Here is a 14,267-nt window from a genome sequence, read left to right as displayed (position 1 = left end):
TTTACCAATAACCCGTTCTAATTATAGTTTGTCTCATAATGGCCTTTTATGGGACCCTACCCATTATTATTATTATTATTGTTATTTTTAGAAAAATGAAGTCTGGGGGGCGCCTGAGAGGCTCAGTGAGTTAAGCATTCGACTCTTAATATCTGCTGGGGTCTCGCTTGGGTCATGATCTCAGAGCTGGTGCCCCCTCCCCCTCCCCCACTTGCACTCACAAATCAGCTTAAAAAAAAAAAAAAAAAGAAAAATGCAGTCAGTGTGCCAGTCTGGTTAAACTTTTGCACAGTTGCCTTTGTAAGTTGCTGGCTGCATTGCTGAGCACCTCTCCTTTTACCCATAGGAAAGCCATGACTGCGCCTTGCTTTTTAGTTTAATGAACCTCAGCTCTCCAAATCTCCAGTCCTCCTGCATCCCATCTCTCCCTGTGTGATGACCCACTCTTGTAAGAGGGATTGGGTGCCAGAACAAGTCTTCACCAGAGAAAGAGAGGGAATACAAGACAGACCCGCTTTTTCTTTAATCCGGGAGAACACTGTTTAGGGTTTGGTTTTATTTTTACCCGATTTAACCTGAATATGACGACTCTTTAGACCTGTGTCACATTGCTTTTCTACCTTGGTCCTCTGAAGTACGTTCAGGAAAAAATGTGATTTCCGGCAATGGAGGTGTGAGAAGGGGTGTCACCCTGATTTTAGAGAGCATTTCTGTGGTTTGCCCAGAGCCACCTGAGCCACAGTCAAGGTTGAGTTCTAGAGGTTGGCTTCCTCCTGCCGTTCCCCCCCACCCCGTGTCCCTCCCACCTTGTTCCAGAGGAGAGTCCTGATGGCAGCCGTGCCCTGAGCACTTGCCAGTGTGCCAGTCCCTCCAGACACTGCTTCTTTACACTTAGCTGTCACCTTTGGAGCCAGAGAAACCCAGGCTGACAAGTTCCTTTTTGTTTTACTCAAACTGGGTCCTAACTTCTTAAATCAATGGACGGTGATGACATCATTTTCTTCACAGCAGCCTCTATAATGCCCAATCTAGATTTTGGGGCGGGGTGGGGAGAGGGGAGGTTGGAGGGGGTTGTGAGTTCTATGCCCCTGTCCTAGTCAAAAAAAAACCCTGTTCAGGATTATGCCTAAATGTCTATGTTTATCAAACTGGAATTTCTCATCTGTGTCATCAAGGCCCTAAATACCAAGTCTTGAGTCACTGACTGCATTTTCACCATGTTCCCAGATATTTCACTTGAGTCCAGTCACCTGCCCTGCCAACCCTCAGCCTGCTGCTTTCTCAAGAGTCTGTAAGCAGAGGTCAAGTACGGCCCAGAAGTTAATGCTCCTGCCACTGCCGCTGCTCTTACCTGTGCTCTTTCCCACAACACACCGTAATCCCGTCCGGATCATCCCAGCTCTCCTTCCATCAGGCCTGATTTATAACATGTGCCTCAAATCTTACTTGCTGAAGCCTAGGCTGATCAACCCCAAGCAGCTGATCAGATCCTTAACCCAGCTCTCATGGCCTATGTACTTGGCTTCCACTGCAGTCCAGCTGGGGCCAGGCCTCCAGGGTTCAAGTCCTATGGCCTGTGTGACTTCAGGAAATTCACTTTAATCTTTAGCTTGTTTATCTGCAGAGCAGGAATCAAAACAGTCCCTGCTTTTGTGCAAATTGAAGATGTTAATAAAGTACATAGATGGGGTGCCTGGGTGGCTTGGTTGGTTAAGCATCCGACTTCGGCTCAGGTCATGATCTCACAGTCCGTGAGTTTGAGCCCCACATCGGGCTTTGTGCTGACAGCTCAGAGCCTGGAGCCTGTTTCAGATTCTGTGTCTCCCTCTCTCTCTGCCCCTCCCCTGTTCATGCTCTGTCTCTCTCCGTCTCAAAAACAAATAAACGTTAAAAAAAAAAAAAATTAAAAAAGTACATAGAGTGGTATCTGCCATAGAGGAATGGCTATTTAAATGGTAACTTTGCTTTCTTTTTACCTGTGGATACAAGTCTCTGCCTGGCTATGTTTACTTACCTGGGGTACATCTCCCCTCCTTCGGTTTCTTTGTTTGCTCTTCTTCCCTGGAGTAGTGTGCACATGTTAATCTTTCCATTTTTTCCTTACCCTTCAGTTTCCTCCTTCTCAGACCTAGTTCTGGAGCACAGCTGCCACCTAGGTTTGCCTAGGAGTAGGGAATCCGTCTTCCTCCGGAGCTGGCACCCCACAGCAGCAGAGTCCAGCGCTGGAGTTCTGTGCTGTCTCTGCTTGTCAGCGCTCCCCGAGTCTCCACCCAACTCCTAACCCTCCCGCCCCATGTGAAGGCCAGGTGTGCGCAGCCACTTTGCCTCCTGGTGGCCATGCTCGGGCTTAACATCATCCCTGGTGTCTGGAGAGAGCCCTCTCTTCTCTATTAGCTCCCCCCCACCAACCACACCCCACTCTCTTGGCCATTTCCTATATGGAAATGGAATCTGCTCCAATTCCTTTGTTTCTCTCTCACTTTTTTTTTTTTAACATTTATTTATTTTGAGGGGGCGTGGGGGGGAGGGACCGAGAGGGAGAGAGAGAGAATCCCAAACAGGCTCTGCACTGCCAACGCAGAGCTCGACGTGGGGCTCGAACTCAAACCATGAGATGATGACGTGAGCCGAAACCAAGAGTGGGATGCTTAACCGACTGAGCCACCCAGGTGCCCCTGATGGCCCTTTTTTTTTAATGGGCAGAATAAGTGGAAGATGGAAGGAGCCACTACTGGTCCACTGTGGTTTCCTAGAAGAGCTGTAATCGTGACCCCCTCTCTCCTACTGCATAGCAATCTCGCTTGTGCCATAGCCACCACCAGAAACCCCACAAAGGCACAGGGCATTTAACAGCTGAATCCTTTCCTTCCCCCTCCTCCCTTCCTCTCCATACATTCTTCTTAGGGGTGGGTGTGTTCTTTAAGGCCCTTCTCTATCAGAAGAAAACCTACCTCTCTGGGCAGATGAGACAAGCTGCAGGGTATTCTCTTTAGGTACAGGATCCCCTAGAAGCAAAGAGTGCTTGGACCTAAGACCACATTTGTTATTTCTCTTTTCAGTCTTCCTCTCTCTCCAGGTCGTTACTCTCAGGTTGAGTCACATAAAATTGCTGCTATTTGACCATTTTAGACCCACAAAATGGCAGTTTTGTACAGTTCGGCCTCACGCGTACTTACTGGTTGGCTTTTGTGTTCTGCGCTCACCCCACAGCGCTGCGGCCTCCCCGGAGTTCACCAGCTTTGCGGTGAGCCCAGATGGGAGCAGTCCGTGGTACTTCTTGCCAGAAGACAAAGCAAGTTAATTCCCCTGGGTTGAATGTTGTTCCTGTCTCTTAAACATCAAAAACGCATTTGTTTATTATAAGCTAAACTGATTTTATGGAGCAGATGTGGTGTCCACGATGAAGCTTGGCAGGAACGATGCTGGAATCACTTAGTCCTTGTAATGCGAATTTGTTTTGACTTTCCAGTCTTCACGTATAATGCTGCTGACAAGGAAACCTGCGAACGTAACCACGGACAGTGCTCCCCACACGCCTTCTGCACTGACTACACAACTGGCTTTTGCTGCCACTGCCAGTCCAGGTTTTACGGAAATGGGAAGCACTGTCTGCCAGAAGGTAAGAGATGCTGGCTTGACGGGGCTGGGGGCTGCTCTGTGCAGATTTTTGCCACTTGCTTGTTTCCAGCCACCACTGTGACTCTGCTTATGGACCTCGAATCTCCGACTGCCTGAATCAAAGCACCGGCAACTTGCAGGTGCTTGATCGAGAGAAATGAGCGCATTTGGGCTGATTTCCCAATTTGAGGATTAGCCAGAAATCTTTCCTCCTTTTTGCCAGCTCATTAGAGTCAGAGTGGATGGGAGAGTGGATGGGAGAAAATAAATCGAAGACAGGTCTGTTTTGTACTTAGATGGATAATTGGTTGGTTAGGAATCATGAAAATGGCTAAAAGACTGAGTTTTGGGAATTGTGAGCGGAATTACTTTCTGGGTACCCATCCCCATCCTGGACCGTGGTCACAGTTGACCGGATCTGCTGTCTTTCAGGGGTACCGCATCGAGTCAACGGGAAAGTGAGTGGCCACCTCCGTGTGGGCCACACGCCCGTCCACTTCACTGACGTGGACCTACATGCTTACATCGTGGGCAATGACGGCAGAGCCTACACGGCCATCAGCCACATCCCACAGCCCGCGGCCCAAGCCCTTCTCCCGCTCACGCCAATCGGAGGCCTATTTGGCTGGCTCTTTGCATTAGAAAAACCAGGCTGGGAGAATGGCTTCCGTCTCACAGGTGAGCAGCAGTGCCCTTTGAGGGGGCTGATGGCTCCTGGCCACCATGCTTTGGTTTTTATTCTGTGAAAGAGGATCTGTTTGCTCAGTTTTCTACAGGTGTGTAGCTGGGCCTGGTTTGGTCTCACGGGACTGTTTTCTTGCACATGTTCTCCAAGTCATCCTGAGAAATGGGATGATTCCATTTGGACCATTTATGTCCTTTCACCAGAATTGCTTCAAGCTTGTTAGGTTGTGTTTACTTGAGTTGTTACACACAGATCTGACAAATAGAGATGCACAAATGGTGATTACAGGGCATCTGGAGAGGAGTTTGCTCGTGAGTAAGCTTCCTCCTCTCCCACCCCCGTGACTCTGACCTATAATGGTACCGACCGGTGATTGCCTCTCACACTCTAACCTGCACACAGATCACCTGTAGCCCTTGTGAAAAGGCAGATTCTGGCTCTGTGGGCCTGAGCTGGGGTCTGTGATTCTGTTTTCCTAGCAAGCTTCCAGGAGACGCAAATGCTGGTCTAAGGACCACCTTAGGTGGTGTAGAGGATCTTTTCTTGGCTCTTTCCTCCCAACCTGAAAAGGCCGGTTTCCTACTGGATTTATCACAGATCAAGTGCTGAGAGAAAAGTTCTTCCCGCACCTCCAGAGCTATCTTGTTTTCCATCAAGGTTTGGAGTTACAAGTAGGTGGAGTATATTCCGTCACATTTGAATTTCAGGTGAACAATGAATTATGTGAATAACTTAGTAAAAGTATGCCCTAAATATTGTAGAAGACGTATTATACTAAAAACATATTAATTATCTGAAATTCAAATTTAACTGGGTGTCCTAAGTTTTTTGCTTGTTTTTCTACTAAGTCTGGCAACCTCAGAAAGAGAAAGGTCAGGATGTTCCTAGTAGCTTCTTACGGAAAACAAGCTGTTACAAAGAGAAGCAGCGTGAAATGAGGCAGGATGAAACCACACTGTTTAGTAGAAACTTGGGGGAACTGACGAAATCGGCAGCTGATGGTACTTAGTCTTGGACATCAGATGATCTCCGTAGGCGCCGTCTCCAACAGCAGTAGGAATGAGGAAGTGCACAGTGGTGATCGTTACTGGGAGACGCGACACCCCTTCTTAGCTCTGTGCTGAAGTCTTTCTTCCTCTCCAGGTGCCGCCTTTACCCATGACATGGAAGTTATTTTCTATCCGGGGGAAGAGAGGGTTCGCATCACTCAAACTGCCGAGGGACTTGACCCAGAGAACTATCTGAGCATTAAGACCAACATTCAAGGCCAGGTGCCTTACATCCCAGCAAATTTCACAGCCCACATAGCGCCCTACAAGGAGCTTTACCACTACACGGACTCAGGTATGTGTAACCCGTTTTGACATCTATAAAATGGGGAGAGTGCATATCTCCCAAGATAGTTGTGAGGATGATGAGTTTTTAAGTGGGATGTCCTTAGAATGGTGTGGGGTACATAAAAGGAGCTCAGTATCATTTTAGTGCTCTTACTAAATATGTAGTATAAGTGAGAGGAGTGTTGGCTGCTACACAAATGAATACCAACATTGCTATCCCAGTACTTTCAAATAATAATGGAATCAATGGTAACCTTGTCTCTGGGGGTGGGTTAGGGTTGTATAATTATATACCGTTTTTAACCGCCTGTGCTCTCTGGGCCACGGACAAATATTGACTGTTGGAATTTTTACTTGTCCTGTAACATTGTTTCAGCCCGTTTTAAAATGAGGTGTTACACAGTGTTGTACAACTAATGCTAGGTTTGGAGTCAGAGGATAGGAATTCACATCATGGACTTGTAGTTTAAACTAGCTGAGGGCTAAGGTCACTTGCCACCTAAGCGCCTATTTTCTCATCTTGAGAATGAGCAGAAGAACGCCTTTTCTCTCTACCTTCCGTGGTTGTTATGTGTAAATTGTGCTGAGTTCTGTAAAACCACCTGAATGCAAGACGCTGGCGTAGTCACAGCAGTCGTCCTGCGGCACAGCAGTTTGCTTCGAGCCGTGCCTTTCCTGCTTCTGTGTTGTGAGTGTTGGAAGCTGGGCAGAGGGTGAACAGAGGAGAATGGGCAGGAGAAACCCAGATCGTGCACAGAACAGCTGATGGCCAGAACACTGGTGCGGGCTTCCAACTCCACATTCAGATTGAAAGAACGTCCCTTCCCTTTGTCCAGAACCCTTCGGACTTAAGTTGGAACCTGTCACCTCTGTGCAATCTTGAACATGAAAACTTGGGGTAGAGAGTCAGGCTGCCTCGTGTCCCAGTTCCAGCTCTATCACATACACAAGGCTGGTATGTGATAGGCTACCTCTTCACCTCTGCAAGTCCCCCTGCCCGTGATCGCAGAGGCCACCCTGCTGGGGTGAGGTACTAACAAGGCAGTGCTTGTAGAGCACCTGGCGTGGCTGGCACATTGTGGCAGAATTTATTCTTTGCTAGTAATGATGGCAGTGATTGTCCCTCCTCCTCTGCACATTGGCTTTGCGTCTACTCACATTCCTGGAATTGTCGGGCAGGTTTTCTTTTTTTTTTTTTTTAATTTTTTTTTTCAACGTTTTTTATTTATTTTTGGGACAGAGAGAGACAGAGCATGAACGGGGGAGGGGCAGAGAGAGAGAGGGAGACACAGAATCGGAAACAGGCTCCAGGCTCCGAGCCATCAGCCCAGAGCCTGACGCGGGGCTCGAACTCACGGACCGCGAGATCGTGACCTGGCTGAAGTCGGACGCTTAACCGACTGCGCCACCCACGCGCCCCTGTCAGGCAGGTTTTCCATATTAACTCAGGAACTTCCCAAGGGAACACCCTCCAGGAATTAGATGAAAAACTGTACAGAAAAATCTACCCCACATGAAAATCTCTGGTATCTTCAAAATTGACCGGTTTGGCTGAATAATATCTGTTGCAGCTGTGACCTCCACAAGTTCCAGAGACTACTCACTCATCCTCGGTGCCATCAACCAAACACTGTCCTACCGCATCTACCAGAACATCACTTACCAGGCATGCAGGCACGCCCCCAGACACCGGGCCATCCCCAAAACCCAGCAGCTGAATGTGGACCGGGTCTTTGCCTTGTACACTGATGGGGAAGGAGTACTTAGATTTGCTGTGACCAATCAGCTTGGCCCAGTTGAAGGTATGTTTCCCTCTGTTGTTTTGGCAAAAAATCGCATCCAGCTTTTAAAAATTCCTTTTTGGGTAGCCTCAGAATGATTCACGGAGGTTACTAAGGGTTACTGAGTACCAGGCTCTGTGTTAGGTGCTGGGCGTAAGGATGCGTAAAGCAGGGGCTTGTCTTTGAGGTGGAGACAGAGGTAGAAATGGAACTTGTAGAACAGCGTTCCTACCAAACTAAGGAATAGAGCACAATATGTGAGGCTGCTTGGTGTGCCAAGCACACACTCCATGTGTGTGCCAGTCTCTGCTGGGGAGACATCTGTGAACAAGGTGAGGCCAAGTTAGGAGGGGGACTGATGCTGACAGGTATTTATAATACTGATAAGAGCATGGCACTATGAGCCTAGTCTGGAAGTGTAGGGAAGAAGTACCCAAAAAGGGACATTTTAGCTAGAACTCAAAGGGTGAGCTGGATTTCATCAAATCAAATCAAATCAAATCAAATCAAATCGAGGTAAGACAAAGAGCCAGTGCCTGGAAGAACAAAAAGAGAGAAAAACACAAGTTGAATCGTACCCCATGAGGAAAGCCTGGATGCTTTCACTCTGAAGAAGTCTGTTCCTGTCACTTCTACTCAGCACTGCATCAGAAGTTTTAGCCAGGGCAATTAGGCAAGAAAATAACGATCTCTGTTCTGTGATGTGATCTTAATATGTAGAAAGTCTAATTCATTAAACTATTAGAACTAATGTGTTCAGCAAAGTCAAAGGATATAATTTTTGTATATCAGTCTTCTATTTCTGTATAGTAACAGTGAGCAAATTGAAAAGGAAACTTTAAAAACAATTCTGTTCCCAAAATATTTAGGAATAAAAAAATTTTTTTAAGTGTAACACTTCTACATTGAAACCTATAAAGCAGTTTTGAAAAAAAAAATTAGACCTAAATAAATAGAAAATTAGACCTAATGGCATCTTTATGACTCAGAAGACTTATTAGCATAGCAGTGCTTCCTAGCACAGATTCAACACAATCCTATCAGCTATCAGCTGGTCTTTCTGCAAAAACTGAGAAACTGATTCTACAATTGATGGAAATTTAAGGATCCCAGAATAGCCAAAACAAAATTGAAAAAGAACGATTGGAGGATTGCCACTTTAATCAGGACCATGTAGTCCTGGCACAAGGATGGGTATAAAGATCAGTGGAATAGAAGTGAGAGTCCAGAAATAAACACTCACATCTACAATCAATTGATTTTGACAAGGTTGCCAAAACAATTCATTGAGGAGAGAGAGTAGTTTTTTTAACAAGTGGTTCTGGGAAAGTTGGGATATTTGCATGCTAAAAATGATTATGGACCCCTGTCTTCCATCATACACAAAAATTAACCAAAAATGGGTCATAGACCTTCATGTAATTTAGCTACACTTTAGAAAAAATAAAGGGGCAAATTTTTATGACTCTGAATTTGGCAATAGCTGCTGCTTTTTTTTAATGTTTATTTTTGAGAGCAGGGAGGGGCAGAGAGAGAGGGGGACAGAGGATCCAAAGCAGGCTCCACACTGACAGCAGAGCCTGATGTGGGGTTCGAACTCACAAAGTATGAGATCATGACCTGAGCTGAAGCTGGACACCCAACCAACTGAGCCACCCAGGCACCCCAGCAATAGCTTCTTCATATATGATACTGAAAGCTTAGGCAATCAAGAAAAAATTGGGTGTCATCAAAATTAAAAACTTGTGCTGCAGAGGTTATTACCAACAAAGTGAACATACAACCCACAGAAAGGTATAAAATGTTTGAAAATCATATATTTAATAAGAGGCTTGTATCTAGAATATATGAAGAACTCTCACAAACACAATAAAAAGAAATAATATAAAAAATTTGGATGGAACATTTCTCAGAAGATACACAAACTACCCAGTAGGCACATGAAAAGATGCTCAATATCATTAGTCATCAGGAAAATGCAAATACAGTCAAAGCCATAATGATACTACTTTACATGCATGTGGATTGCTATATTAAAAAAACATAAGTGTTGGTGAAGTTGTGGAAAAATTGAAACCCTCATACACTGCTAGTGGGAGTGTAAAATGGTCCTTACTATGGGAAACAATCCAGTAGTTTTTCAAAGTTAAAGTTACCACTTGAGCAATTGTCTTTTTTTTGTAATTTTTTTTTGACGTTTATTCATTTTTGAGAAACAGAGTGCAAGTGGGGAGTGGGGCAGAGAGAGAAGGAGACACAGAATCTGAAGCAGGCTCCAGTCTCTGAACTGTCAGCACAGAGCCCGACGTGGGGCTTGAACCCACAAACCACGAGATCACAACCTGAGCCGAAGTCGGACGCTCTACTGACTGAGCCACCCAGGTGCCCCACCACTCAAAGCTCTATAACCAAGAGAAAAGAAAACTTATGTCCCCATAAAAACTTGTACATGAATATTCATAGAAGCATTATTCAGAATAGCCAAAAGGTAGAAAAAACCCAGATGTCCATCGATTGAGGAGTGGATTTTTAAAATGTCCTAATGCATACAATGGAATATGATCAAGACATAAAAAGGAAATGAAGTACTGACACATGTTACAATATGAATGAATTTTGAAAACATGCTGACTTGTGAGGGTAACTAGTCACAAAGGGCAACCTACTGTTTGATTCTATTTATATGAAATATCCCAAAGAGGCAAATCTGCGAAGAGAGTAGATCAGTGGTTGCCTAGGGCTGGGGCATAAGAGGATAGGGAGTGGATGACCAGAGTACAAGTGTCATTTGCGGGTGGGTATTAAAATGTGTTAAACTTGATTGTGGTGATAGTTGCATAACTGTAAATATACTAAAAAAATCTGTGTTCTTTATAAGCATGAATTATATGGTATGTGAGTTATGTCTTCACTGAAAAAAAAAAAATAGTAGGGTAAAAATAAAAAAACAAAACAAAAAAACCAAAAAAACTAAACAAAAAAAAAGCCGTGTTTCTCAAACTTGAGTTGGAATTAACCACACCTGTGAAGCTTGGTAAACGTGCAGATAAGAATGTTCTAGGCTTACTAAGGCACTAAAGGGCATGAGGAACCTTAAGTACATATTGCTAAGTGAAAGAAAGCCTGAAAAGGCTACATCTGTGTGATTCCAACTACAGTTAACCCTTGAACAACACAGGTTTGAACTGGGTGGTTTACTTATATGTGGCTTTTTTTTTATACAGTACTGTAAATGTATTTTCTCTTATGATTTTCTTTTTTTTAACTTTTATTTAAATTCTAGTTAGTTAACATACAGTGCAGTATTGGTTTCAGGAGTAGAATTCAGTGATTCATCCCTTCATACAACCCCCAGTGCTCATCACAGGTGCCCTCCTTAATTTCTGTCATCCCTTTAGCTCATCTCCCACCCACCCCCCTCCATTGACCCTCAATTTGTTCTCTATCGTTAAGAGTTTCCTATGGTTTGTTTCCCTCTTTTTTTCTCCCCATATGCTCATCTGTTTTGTTGTTGTTGTTGTTGTTGTTGTTAAATTCCACATGTGAGTGAAATCGTATGGTATTTATCTTTTTCTGACTGACTTATTTCACTTAGCATAATATACTTTAGCTCCACAGTGGGTTGCATGTACCCCTTCAGATCTGTATTTTTGTATCCCTTGGGTAAATTCCTAGTAGTGAAATTGCAGTGTCCTAGGGTAGTTCTATTTTAGCTTTTTGAGGACGGTCCATACTGTTCTGTAGAGTGGCTGCACCAGTGTGCATTCACACCGGCAATGCAAGAGGGTTCCCCTTTCTCTGCATCCTTGCCAACACCTGTTGTTTCTTGTGTTCATTTTAGCCATTCTGACAGGTGTATCTCATTTTTTTTTGACTTTCATTTCCCAGGTGATGGGTGATGTTGAGCATCTTTTCATGTGTCTGTTAGCCATCTGATTGTCTTCTTTGGAAAAGTGTCTATCCATGTCTTCTGCCCATTTCTTAGCTGGATTATTAGTCTTTTTGGGTATTGAGTTGGGTAAGTTCTTTATAGATTTTGGATACTAACCCTTTGTCAGGTATGTCATTAGCAAATATTTTTCTCCCCATTCCGTAGGCTGCATTTTAGTTTTGTTGATTGTTTCCTTCACTGTGAAGAAGCATTTTATCTTGATGAAGTTCCATAGTTTATATTTGCTTTTGTTTCCCTGCCTCCAGAAACGTGTCTAGTAAGAAGTTGCTCTGGCCGAGGTCAAAGAGGTTGCTGCCTGTGTTCTCCTCTAGGATTTTGATGGTTTCCTGTCTCACATTTAGGCCTTTCATCCATGTTGAATTTATTTTTGTGTATGGTGTAAGAAAGTGGTCTAATTTCATTCTTCATGTTGCCATCCAGTTTTCCCAACACCATTTGTTGAAGAGACTGTCTTTTTTCCATTGGATATTCTTTCTTGCTTTGTTGAAGATTAGTTGACCATATAGTTCTATGTCCATTTCTGGGTTTTCTGTTCTGTTCCATTGACCTATGTGTCTGTTTTTGTGCCAGTATCATACTGTCTTGATGACTACAGCTTTGTAAAGTAGCTTGAAATCCGGGTTTGTGATGCCTCCAGCATTTTTTTTCTTTTTTAGGATTGCTTTGGCTATCTGGGGTCTTTTGTGGTTCCATGCAAATTTTAGCATTGTTTGTTCTAGCTCTGTAAAAAATGCTATTAGTATTTTTATAAGGATTGCATTAAATGTGTGGGTTGCTTTGGGTAGTATAGACATTTTAACAATGTTCGTGCTTCCAGTCCATGAGCATGGAATGTTTTTCCATTTCTTTGTGTACTCTTCAGTTTCTTTCATAAATGTTCTATAGTTTTTGGAGTACAGATTTTTTACCTCTTTGGTTAGGTTTATTCCTAGGTATCTTCTTGTTTTTGGTGCTCTCTTAGGATTTTCTTAATTTTTTCTTTTCTCTGGCTTAAATTTATTATTAAGAATACAGTATATAATATATAAAATATGTATCAGATATTTCCTTATTGGTAAGGCTTTTGGTCAACAGTAAGCTGTTAGCTTTGGGGGAGTCAAAAGTTATATGCAGATTTTTCAGCTCTGCAGGGGATCAGGAAATTGTTCAAGGGTCAACTGCATGTAACAGTCTAGGAAAAAATGAAACTATAGAGAATAAAAGTCAGTGGTTGCCAGGAGTTCAGGGGGAGGTGACCAGGGAGAGCACAGGGGATTTTTAGGGCAGTGAAACTACTACTCTGTATGCTTCTATGATGATGAACAGATGTCATTATACATTTGCCCAAACCTATAGAACTGCATGACACAAAGAGTAAGCCCTAATAAACTGTAGACTTTAGGTCATAATATCAGTATTGGCTTATCGTTACAATGACTGTATCACACTAATATAAGAAGTTCATGAACTGCATATTGGGGGGTGCGACGCTATGGAACCTTTACTTTCTGCTCAATTTTTCTGTAAACCTAAAACTGTTCTTTAAAAAAAAAAAGTCTGTCGATTAAAAAAATTTTTTTTTTTTTTTTTTTGGTGAGCCAGAGGGTGAACCTGCAAAGTCCAGGAACCCTAACAGATAGGAAATTGTCAGATGAAAGGGACATTTTAGTTCTGAAAGCCAATAGCTAGTGTTTTCCCCTAGAATGCAAGGCGTACCTAAGGAGTAAAGAGAGGGTCTCGCATGTTTTTCTCTGTATCGATACTGTTGAGGCCAGACTCCCCTCCAGAGGTGATTCTGTGACTCAGCAATGGAGAGGAGGGCTCCGTAAGCCTCCTCAGGCTCATGAGCATCACTTCAGCAATACGATAACGAGATGAAGGCAGGAGGGCTGGACTCTTCGAGGATGTGGAGGTGACTTGAAATGAGAATCCCGAGTTTGTTGGTGTGGGTGTGTGGGTGGTTTGGTTTTAGGAAACGTGCTTGGGAGTACAGGCATTGGGAACGCAAAGGTTTTTTTAACAGCATGAAAACGTCAGTTGATTTTAGAGAGATGGACATCCCACAAGGGAAAAGATGATTGCCTATTTCTCAAGAAAAGAGTTGAACAAAAACAGCTGAGGAAAACACCCTTCAGCACTTTGCTGGGTGTCGGTGTCTGGTCTGTAAGAACAGTGATTAGCGGAAGAGCCTCCCAGGCTGTGGAATCCAGCTCAGATTCTAGAATTACGTAGTGAAAAGATAAATCTCTGGGTGTGTTTTTCCCGGAGGCACACCAGATGAGAGTAACAAAAAGAATGCCAGCAAACTGACAGGTACCAAGTTGCTAATTTGTCTTTAGAACTTTATGTGATTTTTCCCTTCCGTGCCAGTCCAATATAATAGCAAAGGACGGTTTACTTGGCTCCAAGCACTGTCATAAGTACTTTCAGAAATGAACTCAGTCCCACAAAACCCCCTGTCCAACAGGGGGATCATCATCCCCCGTTTTACAGAGACTGAGGTATAGACATGAAGTAACTTGCTCCGTCACAACTAAAACGTGTCCAGCTGGGACCCAATCCTGGGCCCCAGCTTTAGAGCCCGTCTCATAACCTCGCCCGGCTTTTCCACATGGACTCCGCTGGCCTCAGGACTGCCTCATAATTTGGGCCAAATTTCAAGAGGGCGTGTGTGTTTGCACCCCGTTTCACCCACCCCTGGGGAAAACTGCAATACTGTTGTTTATATTCCCTGAATAGGAGAAAAATGGGGTGGGGGGAGAGAAAACAACAAATGAACAAATGACAAAACCTTCCCCCCCCCCTCCCCCCGCAGTACACAGCAGTATCCTCTCAAGTGTTCCGTTTCTCCGGAGGGAATGATGATCTGTTTGGAATGTCTGGGACACCCCGCAGCTGCCCCATCTGATGTGGGC

General features: G+C 44.1%; 1 protein-coding gene across 2 annotated transcripts in view; it reads left to right on the top strand.

Annotated features, from left to right (window-relative positions):
* Positions 1–14,267, top strand: part of NID2 (nidogen 2) — a 68,413-nt gene that overhangs the window by 25,752 nt on the left and 28,394 nt on the right. For both annotated transcript variants that reach the window (XR_006203812.1, XM_042943218.1), the window contains exons 5-8: positions 3,470–3,619; positions 4,051–4,296; positions 5,447–5,647; positions 7,212–7,442. Coding sequence is in view for 1 of the 2 variants with exons in the window: in XM_042943218.1 (XP_042799152.1) it covers positions 3,470–3,619; positions 4,051–4,296; positions 5,447–5,647; positions 7,212–7,442 (828 nt within the window). In the remaining variant the exon portion in view is untranslated. The remainder of the gene's footprint in view (positions 1–3,469; positions 3,620–4,050; positions 4,297–5,446; positions 5,648–7,211; positions 7,443–14,267) is intronic.

The sequence above is a fragment of the Panthera leo genome, chromosome B3 (genome assembly GCF_018350215.1).
Source record: "Panthera leo isolate Ple1 chromosome B3, P.leo_Ple1_pat1.1, whole genome shotgun sequence".
In the NCBI taxonomy this organism is placed as follows: domain Eukaryota; kingdom Metazoa; phylum Chordata; class Mammalia; order Carnivora; family Felidae; genus Panthera; species Panthera leo.
The sequence above is the reverse complement of the archived record's forward strand: the minus strand, read 5'-3'. Positions and strand labels throughout refer to the sequence as shown.